The sequence below is a fragment of the Apaloderma vittatum genome, unplaced genomic scaffold, assembly GCF_000703405.1.
Source record: "Apaloderma vittatum isolate BGI_N311 unplaced genomic scaffold, ASM70340v1 scaffold735, whole genome shotgun sequence".
NCBI lineage: Eukaryota > Metazoa > Chordata > Aves > Trogoniformes > Trogonidae > Apaloderma > Apaloderma vittatum.
In genome coordinates, this window is record NW_009715271.1 from 79,802 (window position 1) to 93,544 (window position 13,743).

The window sequence follows — 13,743 nt, forward strand, 5'->3', positions numbered from 1 at the left end:
GGATCTGCTTGGCCCCAGACTGGAAAGGCAGGATATGTTCTTCAGCCTCCTGTTAGGGAGCTGTCTGGGTGGGCTGCCCTTCACCCAGAGGCGTTGCCCTTTACCCGCGGTCAGCAATCAGCAATAACATCCTCTTTGAGGCAAAGCTACCTGTGAAATGGTAGCAGGAAGCATGCCTTAAGGGCAACAACAAAAGAAATGGAAACAGACAGAGCAGTAGGGAAAAGAAGAAAACTGATAGAGAAATACACTACTGGAAAATGAACGTGTGTAACCCCTCCCTGTAGGGTGGGAGGATACTTGTTCTGGGGAGGCCCACAGACACTACACATGCTGAGATTAACCTTCCTGTCCTGCCCTCACCACAAGAGGACACCTCTGTGCCAACAGTGTTGTGACTACAGACATCCATGGACCTCTGCCCCAAGACAGCCCATGGCCTTCCACTGTGCCATTGCGTTCCTTCACGGCATAACAGGGACCCAGCCTAACGCCAGCCTGTTTCTCACCATGCCACACGTAAGGAGAGAGGAAACGACCTCCAAAGCAAATACGACATTGAGCAGGAAAAAACAAAGTTGTTTGGGAACCTTCCTTGCAAGGCAGAAAGTCACAGGAGACTGCGATCAGCTGGCTGCACTCAAAACCACTTTGGTAAAGGCTACACGGTTGAAACCCAAGTAGGAGCACCAAGAGGAATAATTCCTTACCTTTAACAGTGATCTGGGCCGTGGCTTCGATCATACCGAGCGAGGAGATGGCTACGCAGGTGTAGTTGGCAGACTGAACGATGTTATTCAGCTCCAGGACGTTCCTACCGACGGGCATCTCATCCTCTTTGGTCAGTTCCTCCACACCAGCCATCCACTTCACGTAGGGCATCGGAGCACCTACTGCCACGCACGTGAGGTTCACGCTCCCCCCAGGCATCACCTCGTGGTTGCTCGGAGGGATAGAGAATCGAGGAGCAACACGGCGCACTGAAACAAGGAGGACACAGCTAGTAGGGTCACAGAGCCAGCAGACAGCACTCAGTTGCATTCCGGGGGTACATGACGGGGGGTTCACCATTTACTGCCTGTCTATCCCTTGGGACAGATAAAACGAAGTGCAAGAGCTGTTCAGTGCTTTGCCAAATTGTGCACACTTTGCTCTCCTTCCTTAGCCACTGGCATCTTATTAGAACCCATTAAGGGATGGCTCAATCCATTCCCTCCAAACACAGCCTTTTGAAATCATATTACTAACATGAAACATTCCTCCATTTAAATTACAGCCCTCTCATTAGAGAGCATGCACAAATGCCAGTCACACACTCTCTCTTCGGAGGGCCCACTGAAGCTCTGCAAAACAGAATTACCTGCTCAATTTATTAGCTCTAGAGTAAAGCAACCCGTGCCCTAAACCTCACAGGGTTTGGGTAGGAGCAGCAGAAGGGTTTCTTTCTGAATTAGCACACGTGTGCTGCTAAATAAAATATAATTCCTTTCAAAATGGAACTCAGGTTCTACCTTGGCTCAGAAAAAATAGTCACCAGAGCTGCATGACATTGTCAGGGCCTGAACGGATCACCTTGCTGGGCAGGAGAGAACTAATCCTGACAGATGTGAGATCATATCCATTTTGACAGAAGAGAGCTAGGCTTGCAGAACCCTCCCCACCTTTGTGGCAGCACTTCGGGAGATGTATTCCTCCTTATTTCATTGCACAGCTTCTCTTCATATCAATCCCTTGCTGGGTATTTCATTCAAGACTTATTTGTAAGCAACTCTCAGCTACAATAAAGCTCTAAAGCTGCCTGCCATATGCATTCCCGTCAGGAAAATGACACTGAGAAATGAGACCCCTTCTTCAGGGTTAGTGTTATGGGCCTATTTAAGCAAGGGTAGAGAAACAACTGTGCTCAGTAAATCTTTGTCTCCTCTGGGCCAGCTCATTTTAGTCTGTAGTTAAAAAGTGAAACCGCTCAAACGTGTTTCGCCCAGCAGACTGGCTCCCCTCTAGCCTCCTCCACCAGAAAGGCAGCTTCCGATCATCGGCTGGGCTCACGATTGACCGGTTCCCAAGGAGCTTCTCCCTGACAATTACGCTCCCCCAGCAGTGCCTCGGGCTGGTGGGGCAGCCAGCAGCTGCAGAGCTGAGGGCAGGTGGAAATGGGGCAGGAGCCGCAGCGGTGCCAGTTCTCAACGCGCTGCAGGCGCAACCAGCCCCACGGGTGCTGCGGGTCCGGGGGGACACGGCTCTGCTGGCGTGGCTCCTGCCACTCCGGCGTTTCCACGGACGGGAAAGCTGCTGACAGCCTGGCGAGCTGCAGAGGTGTCAGCTCCGCTTGCCAAGCTGATCCTCCCCAAATCAGATCTCACTAGTGCTCTCTTTGATGATTCATCCCCAAACCAACAGGCTTGCAGAAACAGACTGAACACGGAAGCCCCCACGCTAGTATGTACAACAGAGCTAAGACTTCGTGATAAATCAGACAATACTGTCAACATCGTGTGTGTACTACACATCGCCTCGGTGACAAAACAGGGCTCATTAGCTCCTTACCAGCCAAGGGAAGGATAACTCGCTTTGCTTGCCTTACTTTTTTTAATGTCTAAATCCAAAGTCTTGCTGGTTGTTTCTTTTAATCAATTATTAAATCTCAAATCAATAGCTACATGAGCGATCACCAGTGAGGTGTTACCTGACTGACGGTGCAGTGCTCCCCAAATGAGACAAAACTGAAAGCGTACTCAAGTGCTACGCAGTCATGAAAATACGGAGTTAACCTGATGGACATGGCAATGGTTTAACATGATGGCGTGTACTTCCAACCAACCAAAGCATCCCAGCACCAGCTGTTAAAGTCAGGTTTCATTTTCCAATGAACGTGGCGTCGCATAATTCCAAGTAGAAGCTGTTCAAATTCCATCCCCATCCAAGGACCAAACCCACCCACGCTATATTAAAATTTAAAAAAAAAAGCAAACTTTGAAGATAAAGCCATAGGTGTGCACAGAGCACTCACACACATGCACCAGGCAAACAGGCTGGCAGGCACCAGAGGCCACTACAGAGTCAGGGAGCAAGCAGTGTGAGGGCAGGACGAGGAAAGGGAAGGTGCACAGAACTCACACACAAGGACACGGGGAGACAAGCGACTGCAGGACAAGAGGCCATGCAGGAAGTTCTGAGCCCAGCATGCACAAACAGATTTTGACTCCCAGCCCTGTGAGACCAGAAGCAGCACAGTCCGCTGCAGACTCCCCAGCATCCCGCACCGTGCTCTCGTGTCAAGCACTGCTTTTAGGGTGTTCCTGGGGTCATGAGAGCCCCATCACTGCCGTGTCCCCCTTGATGTGTCCTGCAGAGGTGGTGCCTGTGGGCACTGCAGCCATCTCTCCCTGGAGAAGCCAGTGGCCAACCACCTCCTGCTCCCCAGCATGGGGGAGATGCACTTCAAAGCAGGTGGGGGCTCTCTCGGCAGTGCTTTGCAGGGTGAAGGAAAGGGCTGAGACCCTTCAGAAGTGGCGTTCCCCTGCCCTGTCCACAGGGGAGAAGCAGAGGTGGTTTGGTCGGTGCATTCGTGTGCCTAGAGAAGGGATGAATGGCAAGGAAAGCTCTCTTGCTTTGAGCATGGTCAGGCTGCAGCATACCCAACCTCGGCATGGGAGCTATGCGGGGCCTCAGTTCTCAAGCCTGCCAACAGATGAGCAGCTCAACACGCCTCCGCAGTGTATTTTTGAGACCCAGAAAGGCTGCGCCAGCCTCCCCTTGTTAGCACACCGGCAGAGCTGCTAAGATGGGTTCGCTGCTCCGCACCAGAGAGCAGCAGTGCCCAAGGCACCGCAGCTGCTAAAAATGGATGCCATGTGTAGGGTCAGCTCTCAACATGGGAGGCAGGAGGGGTCAGGGCAACGCCTTCGGTAAAGATCTGGCCCGGACGATACTCTGGCAGGAGCACATGCAAGGAAGGGACAGGCTCCATCAGCCTCCCATCCTCTTGGGGGATAATTGGCAGCTTCTTGTCCCAGTCAGTACGGAGGGAGAAGGGGAGATGCTGTCAGTCAGCATTAGTGAGAGCTGGCAGAGCTCTCACAGCAGCTTGTAGAGCACCATCATCACATTCCTCAGGCTCAAGCCAGCGATTTAAGTCGCTTGCTCTTCTAGCATGAGAGTCTGGTAATAATTTAAATCAGTATAACCCCTCAAAAAGCAGCATTTTTAGAATTTCTGTCCAATTTACAAGTCAAATCACATGGGCTAGCACAGCCCATGATGCTACCTTAAGCGCTCTGAAAAATTTTGTTGTTCTTCATTTATTGCAGCAGTGAAATTTCCCTCTTTATTACGATTTTCTTAACAAGAATTTGCATTTTTTTTTTAATCTTCTTTTTTGGATAAAGATCAGAGGAGGTGGTTTGGAGGTTTTGCAAGAACAGCACAGGGGAAAATTGCTGTGAATATTAAAATGATTTCAGTGGACAATAGTATAATTCAGAGGTTTAGTTAAACCAGCAGACTGTCAAAAATGAGATTCATTGTCATTCATCCCAAGAATAGGCATCGTAATGGCTCTGTGCTGCTCTACTATTCAGCACGCCTCCCTGCAGAGAGCATTCCCCGGGAAGTGAAGTGGAACCCCGGAGCGGTGAGCAGTGCAGCGCAACCTGAGCCCATGCCCTGGATCCCACAGGACAGGGAGAAAGGGCAGCGTGGAGACCGGTTCCCCACTCACTGGAGCACTCATGGGGAGGAAGAAGAGCAGGCAACACAACAGCCACAAAGGTCGAGATTGAGAAATGTTAATAATTCAGCATGCATTAACATGCACATTCCCTGCCTTGAGAGCAAAGAGCATGAATCGATCGCCTGGCTCCTTTCACCACGGCAGTGGCTGTTTTCTAACATCTCAGGTTCCCTCTGAGGGTGACGCTACCCCTTGGGAGAACTAGGGACCTCCCCCTTCCTACTTCTGTCCGCAGGAGATGCAGGCTCTGAGCAGCAGTGCTCAGGGCTCACAGGCAGGTGCTCTTAGCCCCTCTCTCGCGTGCTGAGACTCTGCTGGGAACACAACAGTGCCAGGAGGACTGTCCATGCTTCCAAACCTGTGTGGTGCTGCTAAGGAAGGGCAGACCAAATTGCTTTTCCCTGCCGGCTTTTTTTGGCCCCAGCACAGCTGAGCAAATGACAATGTTAACACCCCTCACTCTAGCCTGCAGAGATGCAGGGACCTCTACTTGCTTTCTCTGGCTTCTGGATTTCCTTTCCACCATGCCTGCCTAGCACCTGTCTAACTCTGCTTTGTCCTCCCGCTTCCTGGTACCCCCAGCGCAGGCTCGCTGGGCGCTGCCCCATGGCGATGGAGAGCTGTGCCCATGCTCTGCACACTTCTCCGCTTCTCCCCGAGATAATTGCAGCTGCTCTGGTCCTGCACCGCTGTCCTGACATTCTCTCCACTTGACTCTTCCTCTGCACGAAGGAGCAGCCGTCTGAAGTTCCATTCGCTCTGAAGGAGGATCAGCCCTGCCTGGGCTGTGCTCTAACCTCCCAGCTGGGATCAGCAGTAGCGAGTGAGACAGGGGTACATATCTGAAAAGGTGAGACTGCTCAATCCACGGTGCACAGGGTGTGTTCTTGCCCTCGCCACACTGCTAGCCTGCAAAAAGCTCCCACCTTCCTCAGGAACCACCTCTTCAGAGTCGTGAAGGAGTGAATTTAGGAGATATCTTCAAACATGATCATCGGTCTGCACGGTTTACTCATCTGTAGACACCTTTCATCTCTCCCTAGTGCTATCATTTTAAGGAAGGACTTCAAATGGAAAGGCAGTTGCTGGAATCTCACAATCTATTGACAGAATCAACAGCAGGAGAGGAAAAACTGGAACCAGAAAAAATGCATTTACAGTCTAATCTTGTGCTCAAACAATGCTGTACTATTTATGCTCCCAATGCATCCTTGAGTGCTGACATTTTATAGACAATTTCCAAAACAGGTCCTTGCCATTTTTGGATTATATTTCAGCTATAACTTTTAGGTCTAATTATTTGCGCTGACAACCACATATAAAAGAGGATATATCATTACAGTGGTGCAGCACTGGAGACACATCAGCATTCAGCATACTGACATACTAATAGCAAAGTAAGAGAGACCAAGATTGTGGAGCTATGCAATTTGCATTCACTCTGAAATTTCTCTGATGAAAATAACACAACATTAAGGAGGGGAATAAGAGAAAAGATCCACTGTATCAAGATAAAATAACTCGTTAATAAATAACCTTGCAGCAGTCACAGAGCAATAATTAAATGCATGGGTGAGCAGTACACAGTTTTAAGTAAAGCTGGAAAAACGTAAGATGTAATTATCAGTGCCAAACAAATTATAAGCAAGGCAAATCCCAATGGAATATTTAGAACCTAATTTCTGGCTTCACGTTAAATATTTGTGTACGTGAGTATTTTTGGTGGGGTGGGAAGGAGTGGTCGGCACAAAGAATGAGAAATTATCTTTTCCTGCTGGCTTATATCCATTCTCAGCTGCCTCCCCTCAGCTAAACCACGTGGCTAAAACATTTAAGTGCCCTGTCAGAGGTTTATTCTCCAGAGGTGCCAGAGCCATCACAGCAGTGCTCCAAATTCACTGAAATCTGGGAGGCCTTGGCTTTAATTTCGTCTCTTTTCTGCCTTGTTCCTATTCTTCATCATTGTCTTGGGCTCAGGTAATTTTATCCTCTACGAAATCTATTTTTAGAGGGTAAACAACAAGGGCCCCATGCTTTAGTACAATCTAAATGAGAGCACGTTCCAGGGAGAGAAACGGGAGCGAAGTCAGTGTACTGGAACAACTGCTATGACAACTTGTTAAAACTTGTTCCAGTGATGATTATAAGATCAACTCATGCAGCTGCCTGATGGCATGTGTGAGAGGAGCCAGGGTCTCTTCCCTGTGCCACCGGGAGCAGCGCCGGGCTGGAGAGCTGCTATGGGCATCCCTCAGACCCGCACGGCACCTGTCTGGTGAAGGAGCCATCTCTGGAAACCAGCTCAGGACTTCTGCCAAAAACACCAGCTTTCCTCAGCATGAAATCATGAGCGCCTCGAGCTAGGTCTGGAGCTAGATTCAATTTAAAAGCTGGAGTTGCCTTTCACTATTGTCCTTTACTCACTTCTGGCTCTCTGAGGGCAGCAGGACAGAGCAGGACAAAGCACAAATCAGGTTTTGCCGAGTAGCTACGAGCTCCTGCGCACGTCGTCACGGGCCTTCCTGAGCCGTCCTAGGTAAGGCTGGGGCCACTGCCAGCGCTCCCTGCTCTCCTGCCAGCGAGAGAAAGACCCAGCCCCATGCAGAGGGCCCTTGTCCGAGTTTGGAGAACTGTCCACCCCCAGAGTGGGCACTGTCGAGGAGGAGGGAAGCTCCTCAGCATGAGGGTCTCGCATCTCTCAGCCAGCTGCCCCTGGGAGGGCAGCAGGGTGGGTTCTTTTCCAGCTGAGATCAAAATCAAGCGTCTTGCCTCTAGAAAAAGTTAACGCTTTTAGAGCTACAGAATAAATCAAGGAACCTATTCTCCCTAGCATCTCAAAGGAGGACTGAAGATCATTCTGATCTCTGCTTCCGGAGACTGCTCTTGTTCTCTGGCCAGAAAGCAGCAGCAGTTTAGAGATATTGCACTGGCACCCAGCACAGGTAACGGGTTAGAGAAAGGCCCCACATACAGTAGCATGCACTTCTTCCCGTCCTACCTTGGAACAAACCCACCCTGCCTGTTATTTGCATGCAAAATATATTTTGTGCATTTTAAATCTCAAGCAACAAAGGCATGCAAGCAAAGTATCAACGCCATCACCAGAGTCACAGCAAACAGTAAGCAGATCTCATCAGGCACACTGCGGCCGTGCCTGGAAAGGAGCCAGAGTCTGTAGGGCCCCCTCCCCTTTTGGGGATGGCTCTCCTCTCCCTACAGGAAAAGTCCCATCTGACGTGGCGTACTGTAGATGGATAAGAAGTGAAAAGGACCAACCTTCTCGCTGATCTGAGAGATGAAAGTTTGTTTTGTTTGATGGCAGAGTGCGATGAAGATGAGAAGGGAATAAAAAAAGACAAGGAAAAACACAGAGAGTAAAAACAGGCCAAGCTTCATCTGTCCGCACACCACTGAAACGACAAGACAAGACTACAGAGGTCAGCCACGACTTCCCACCGTGCACACACACCACTCCACAGCTGGGACAAGAGTGCGACGCGCTCACACCGCTCCAGCCTGGAGCAGGTCCGGCCCCTCTGCCACCCGGACCCGCTCACTGCTCCTTGAGGCAGGGCGAAGGGAACTGCGCATCCCACACATACTCACATGGAAGGTACTCTGGGGACGGCCCCGCGCTGGGCCAGACACTGGAAGCACAGACATGTTCACATGTGCAAAACAGTCACGCACGGGGTACTGGCCATCACACAGACTGACGTGCTCCCACACACACCCACTCCAGCCATAAAAATGATGACAAAGGCACTTTAAACCCATTGACCATACACTGGGAAGAGCATATACGTAGATCTGAATTTTATCAAGTATGAAAGAAATGTTCCAAGTGGTGAATGGAAAATCTTCTACCATGAAGAGCTGTTCCCCCTCTCCAAACAAAGAGCTAAATGCAGCAGAGAGGTATTAGGCAAGTGACAGACATGCGCAGTCTTGGCTGGGCTCAGTTTCGGGAGAGCCTTATTGGTACACTGTGCTGTGAGTGAGAGACGGACAAGAAATCAGGAGGACAAAAACACCCAGAGAGAATTGAGCAGGTCCCACATTTTGTTCCTGCGGGAGAGATAGTAGAAGGTTAGTTGCATTTTCCTTATAGACAAAGGATATCTTATTTCTCTTGCAGGAGTGACCTCACTCCAGCTACAGATCTGTGGCGTATCAGCTGTAATTGAACCCTCGCTGAGAGAATACAGAAGTGGATTTGATAGTTAAAGACTGCTTATGAGTCACATTTTTGACGGGGGAAGGAAAAGGTGGGGGGAGGAATTTGCTTTCCAGCAGAAACACTGTAAATTAAAGAACAGCATGTGGCATTATACAGCGCAACAGTACAGTCAGCCATTTCCACCGATTAGAGGACAGGATTTTAACCAACACCGACATGGTACAGACCAGGCAACAAAATGCCAATAACAGCTACAACAGTGGCCTACGAAGTGTAATGGAGCTTGCAGGAGAACAGCAAAACAGTTGTTTACATTTCTTCAATTGAACCGATACTAGGGCACCAGAACCAGCCAACTCGGAGCTTGAAGAGCCCATAAGCTTGAAGGCCACATCCAGTGAGGATCCCCACCTAGATACCCTTAAAGCAAACAGTTCTAGCTGAAGATCCAGGTTTCCACTGGCCAACTCCACCTCTTGGTCCACAAAATATTAACATAAGGCTCATTTAACCCAGTGAGACTGTGATGAGAGGGAACCTCTTTATTGCTGCTCCCAAGCCACCACTTGATTTCCAAATCTAATGGAGCATATCACATCTGCATGGCTTCAACAGACATCGAGGGGCTTCTGCCTTCTGCTCAGCTCTTCCCAACAGGAAGGATTTGTTTCCTGCCCTTGCCTGGCAAGGACAGCGCTTCTGGCAAACCAGGCATACCCATGAATGGCTGCATTTCTGGAAAGCAGCACTAACACTGCAAGAGAGCAACACAGGCTTCACATGCTGCAAGTGTGGACCAACCTGCCACACTGTGTGACTGAATGGCAAGAGGCTGGTGAAGGGTGTACGACTGAGGGACGATGCTGGAACAGCTACAGGAACAGCCGTCAATGGTAGAGCCCCCCCTTGCCCCTGGGAAGGGCTGACGGACCCCAGGCACACCAAGGGGACTCGCTGCTGTGTCACTTGGCCTGCCTGGGGACAAGGTGGGGGGCGCTGCTGCAGCTGAGGAATCGCCAGGAGCGTTGTTTTGGGGAGCCCAGCAGGGATTGCGCTGCATCGGTGTGCAGGGACAGGAGCAGGCTCCAGCAGTGGCTTTCCCCACGTGTTGACACTTCAGATTAGAGTTAGAAAGGTGAGGAGACGCATGTGAAATACGCTAATTCAAACAGATTACTTTCTGGTCTGTCAAACAGGAACAAATTTGGGGCCTGCTATTTGTCTCTAATTGCTGGATTATCTCTTAATCTTTTACTATATTAGTGGTTTATGGGGAATAAAAACCAGTAGCAGGCTACTCTGGAACAGCTGTAAGGCAAGAGGGAACACCTGGACAGAAAGTTCTCTCTCCTTTCCCTTTAGCTAATGCTTAAACAGCGGCTGCTTTATCCAAGATAAACCTGATGAACGGTAAATTGAAAGTTTCATCTCCTTACAGATCCCATTCCCATGCTCCATTATCTCCAGTTCTCTATCCATGTCACTGCTAAGCTAAGAAGCATGTTTTACCAACAGTTTTTCTGTAAATAACATCTGACCCCCCACGTAAGGACAGAGGACTTAAGGCTGCAGTTACCCAGAGTATCCCCTGTGCAGAATAACACGGCTCACTAGCCATGCGACCGTGTTCCCACGAACCTGAGCTGCCTGGCAGCTAACCTGAACATGCCAGCCTATGTGCAAGACAAAGCAAGTCAAGTTACAGCAGAAAAGCCACCAGAGGATAGCAAACTCCAGGAGGTAAGAACAGGGCTCCTTTTGAGGTCCAAGCTGAAAGAAGCAAAGAGCAAGGCAGCAGACAGAGGCGTCTGCCAGTCCTGACTGTCAGATGGCTCCCGTAGGCAGAAATACACTTGCCTATTGAATTTGGCTTTTACCCTTGCCACAGACAAGCTCCTCTTATGCAGCAGAAGCAATACTCTAACCACAGCAGCTTGTTGCAGAAAGAATGAATTTGGGCTTACGGGAGGCTCTGCTTTTGTGTATTCTTGGGCATCAGCCCCTGAAACAAGGCAGGAGGCTGTGGTCAGGATATGAATGCACAGGTCTGAGAGCTTAGAACACTAGCTCAAACAAAAGAACACATTTCTAAAGCTTCTCAGAGTGGGAAGCTAATACTTTCCTGAAAGCAACAAGAAAGTTCATTATCCCAATTGGCCCTGAAACTCTGCTGGGAACTGCCAGCATCTGTCCTGTGCTGAAAACCCTCTTGTGGTATGCTAGGCATTAATATAAAGGCAAACCCAGACATTGTGGAATCCAGAAGACAGAGAGGTGGACAAAAACCCAGAGGGGGATGAACCTGTTCCTGCTTATCTCCAAAAGCACATCTTGTGTCTCAAGGACTCCACATAAATCAAATTTTATCCTTTACAGTTTCTAGAGGTACAGAGGAACAAAAGGACAGATTGTCTTTTTTACACCAGATTACATGAGAATAAGACAACCTCCCATTATAGGCGATGAACAATGTACTCCTGCCACACTGACGAGTATATTCCATCCTAGAGAGACAGACAGGATGCTCAGGGCGCCCAGGCAGCCGATCCCATTCATAGTGCACACACATGCATGTGTGAACTCAATTAAGAGCAGAAAATCTCAGAGCACCAGAGATGGATTTCCTAACCCTTTGTGCAAGTGGATATGGAAGGGGAGGGAATGGACATTTAGTCAGCATAGACATGCAAGTCTAATTGTTCCACAGGCATCTGTGCAGGTCATGTGGGGGAATAGGAGGGGGAAACAGGTTTCTAAGTCCATTTCTGTGTTGTATTATCATGCACTGAGCTACCAGCCACTCTCCTTCTATTTTCCATAAAGGTCATTTTACAAACAATCAGACTTGAGCCTTGCATTGCACTTTTAACTGTCAAAGGACTTTGAAAGGAATGAAACTGTTAAGCTTATTTGAGTTCTATGAAGCACATTCAAATCTTTAGATGAAATGTGCTAGCAGAAGGACAAAGAACTATTATTTATTAAACCATGATCGTTATAATCATCACGGTGTAGCAAAACGCTCACAGGAACATTGACGGTGAATACGCTTCACCTCAGGAGAAAACATGACAAAAATATTCACAGTAGTGCATGAGGACGAGAAAACTTGGCAGAAGCTGGCTTTGAAGTGAGCTCCAGCACAAGGACACACAGCCACAGCAGCACGAGCCGCAACGCTGACTGAGCAACTAACGCCTGCCGGTGCCGAGTGCTGCGCAGCTCTGGCCACGCTGCTGGCTGTCTTCACCCCAAGTCCGTTCACAACCAGCCAAGGTGCGCCTGCCCAAACCACGGCTCCTCCGGCTTTGGCTACAGCAGTAGCTTTAGCACGGAGCAGCACTTAGGGGTAGAGGGAGTGAAGTTAATGAGCACTGAAATCCCAGAGAAAGGAGCGCACTTTCATTATCTAGGGTCACTGCTCTCTGCGGCACTGCTGGACTGCAGCATTATCTTGGGGTCAGGGCTGCACGGAGCAGGCACAGGGAGAGACCACGGCCCCTCAGCCCTGTAGCCCTCCCCAGCCACGTGCCAACTGCTGAGCGGTAGTTACTCGGTGGCCTCTATCGCAGCCTGGTTTTGCATCTTCTGACGGTCCAGGGCAGACATCTGTCCGAAGCAGCAGTCTGGGTCATCCGGTCTGATTTAACTGCCTGTTTGTGTTTCCTGTCATCCCGGCATCTCCCTCACAAATCTCTCCAGTGTCTGCTTGTCTGTGATCGCTGCCAGGCCCTCAAGCACTGGCACTGCCCCTCTCTGGTCAAGTAATGTCACCCCCATCAGGCTCAATGAGAGGCAGCTCAATGAGAGGAGCACATTGCCAAAACAATGCATATAGTCGGGTCATAAACAAACGTATTCCCCGTTATTTAGCCATTTTTCAGACATCCCCAGTTTTGGTCGCTGACTGTTTGACCACTGTCCCCAGCTTTCAGTCTTCCAGCAATAGCCTCGAGCTTTTACTGCTGTTGCTATTTTAGCTGTTTTAATATTTCATAAGCAGAAAATGTCCGTTTTAAAGGCTTCAAGTTTCGTTGCTCCAGGCCCACGTCAGTCATTCAGAATTATTATTATTTACACAAGGCCCCCACTGCAGTAAGCATCACGTAGCCGCAAGTGGCCATTTCGGTGAGTTCCCTCCGTGTCTGAGCCTAAGCTGCCGCCAAGTTCCCAAGTGTAAAACCCTGCAGAGGCCAGAGAATTGCTTCTAGGGACAGAGCCACAATCGTAAATTCATTTTGGGTGATGGCTCCTTAGTGAAACTTGGCAAATAAAACTACAGACTCCAAGCAAGATTCCCCGTTGCCAAATGAAATGCTAGTCTGGCCATTCAACAGGCAGATCAAGAAAGCAGAGATTTTTGCAGTAATACCATTCCTTTTTATTGCAGTCTGATTAACCAGTTTGCAATTTGGGCACAAAAGAGATAGTTCAGTTTTAAATGGTCTTTCTAAAAAAGCAGCTGTGCTGCTGCTTCTCTACAGCATGTACAGCCTTTTGGGCCAGAGAACTTGCTGCACTTGCCCCACTGAACCATGCCCTGAAGGCCTGAAAAGCAGCACTTAAGAAGTGAAAACTGGGCAGCAGATCTCTCATTTGATGGGAAGTATGTGGCCAATGCTCCAATAAATACTATTCTAATAGCATTTGCACTACTCGCTGCTGTAAGCAGCACTGGGGAACACACCTAGCGAATTCCACCATGTATTAATAAGGATGTTCTTATACACAGCCTTCCTGCTCATCTGCTTTACTGAAGTAGGGAAAAAATAATGCCCTGTGTAGAGGGAGTGAGTGAAATAACAGTGTCACTGTTGAGGGGAGCACCACA

General features: G+C 49.2%; 1 protein-coding gene across 1 annotated transcript in view; it reads right to left on the minus strand.

Moving 5' to 3' along the window:
* The window catches only part of PTPRF (protein tyrosine phosphatase, receptor type, F), a gene marked incomplete at its 5' end in the record, with an annotated part of 196,489 nt that overhangs the window by 73,593 nt on the left and 109,153 nt on the right, over positions 1 to 13,743 (minus strand). Inside the window, 2 exon segments of the mRNA XM_009869044.1 lie at positions 711 to 980; positions 8,009 to 8,020. Of these exon segments, the coding sequence (XP_009867346.1) occupies positions 711 to 980; positions 8,009 to 8,020 (282 nt within the window).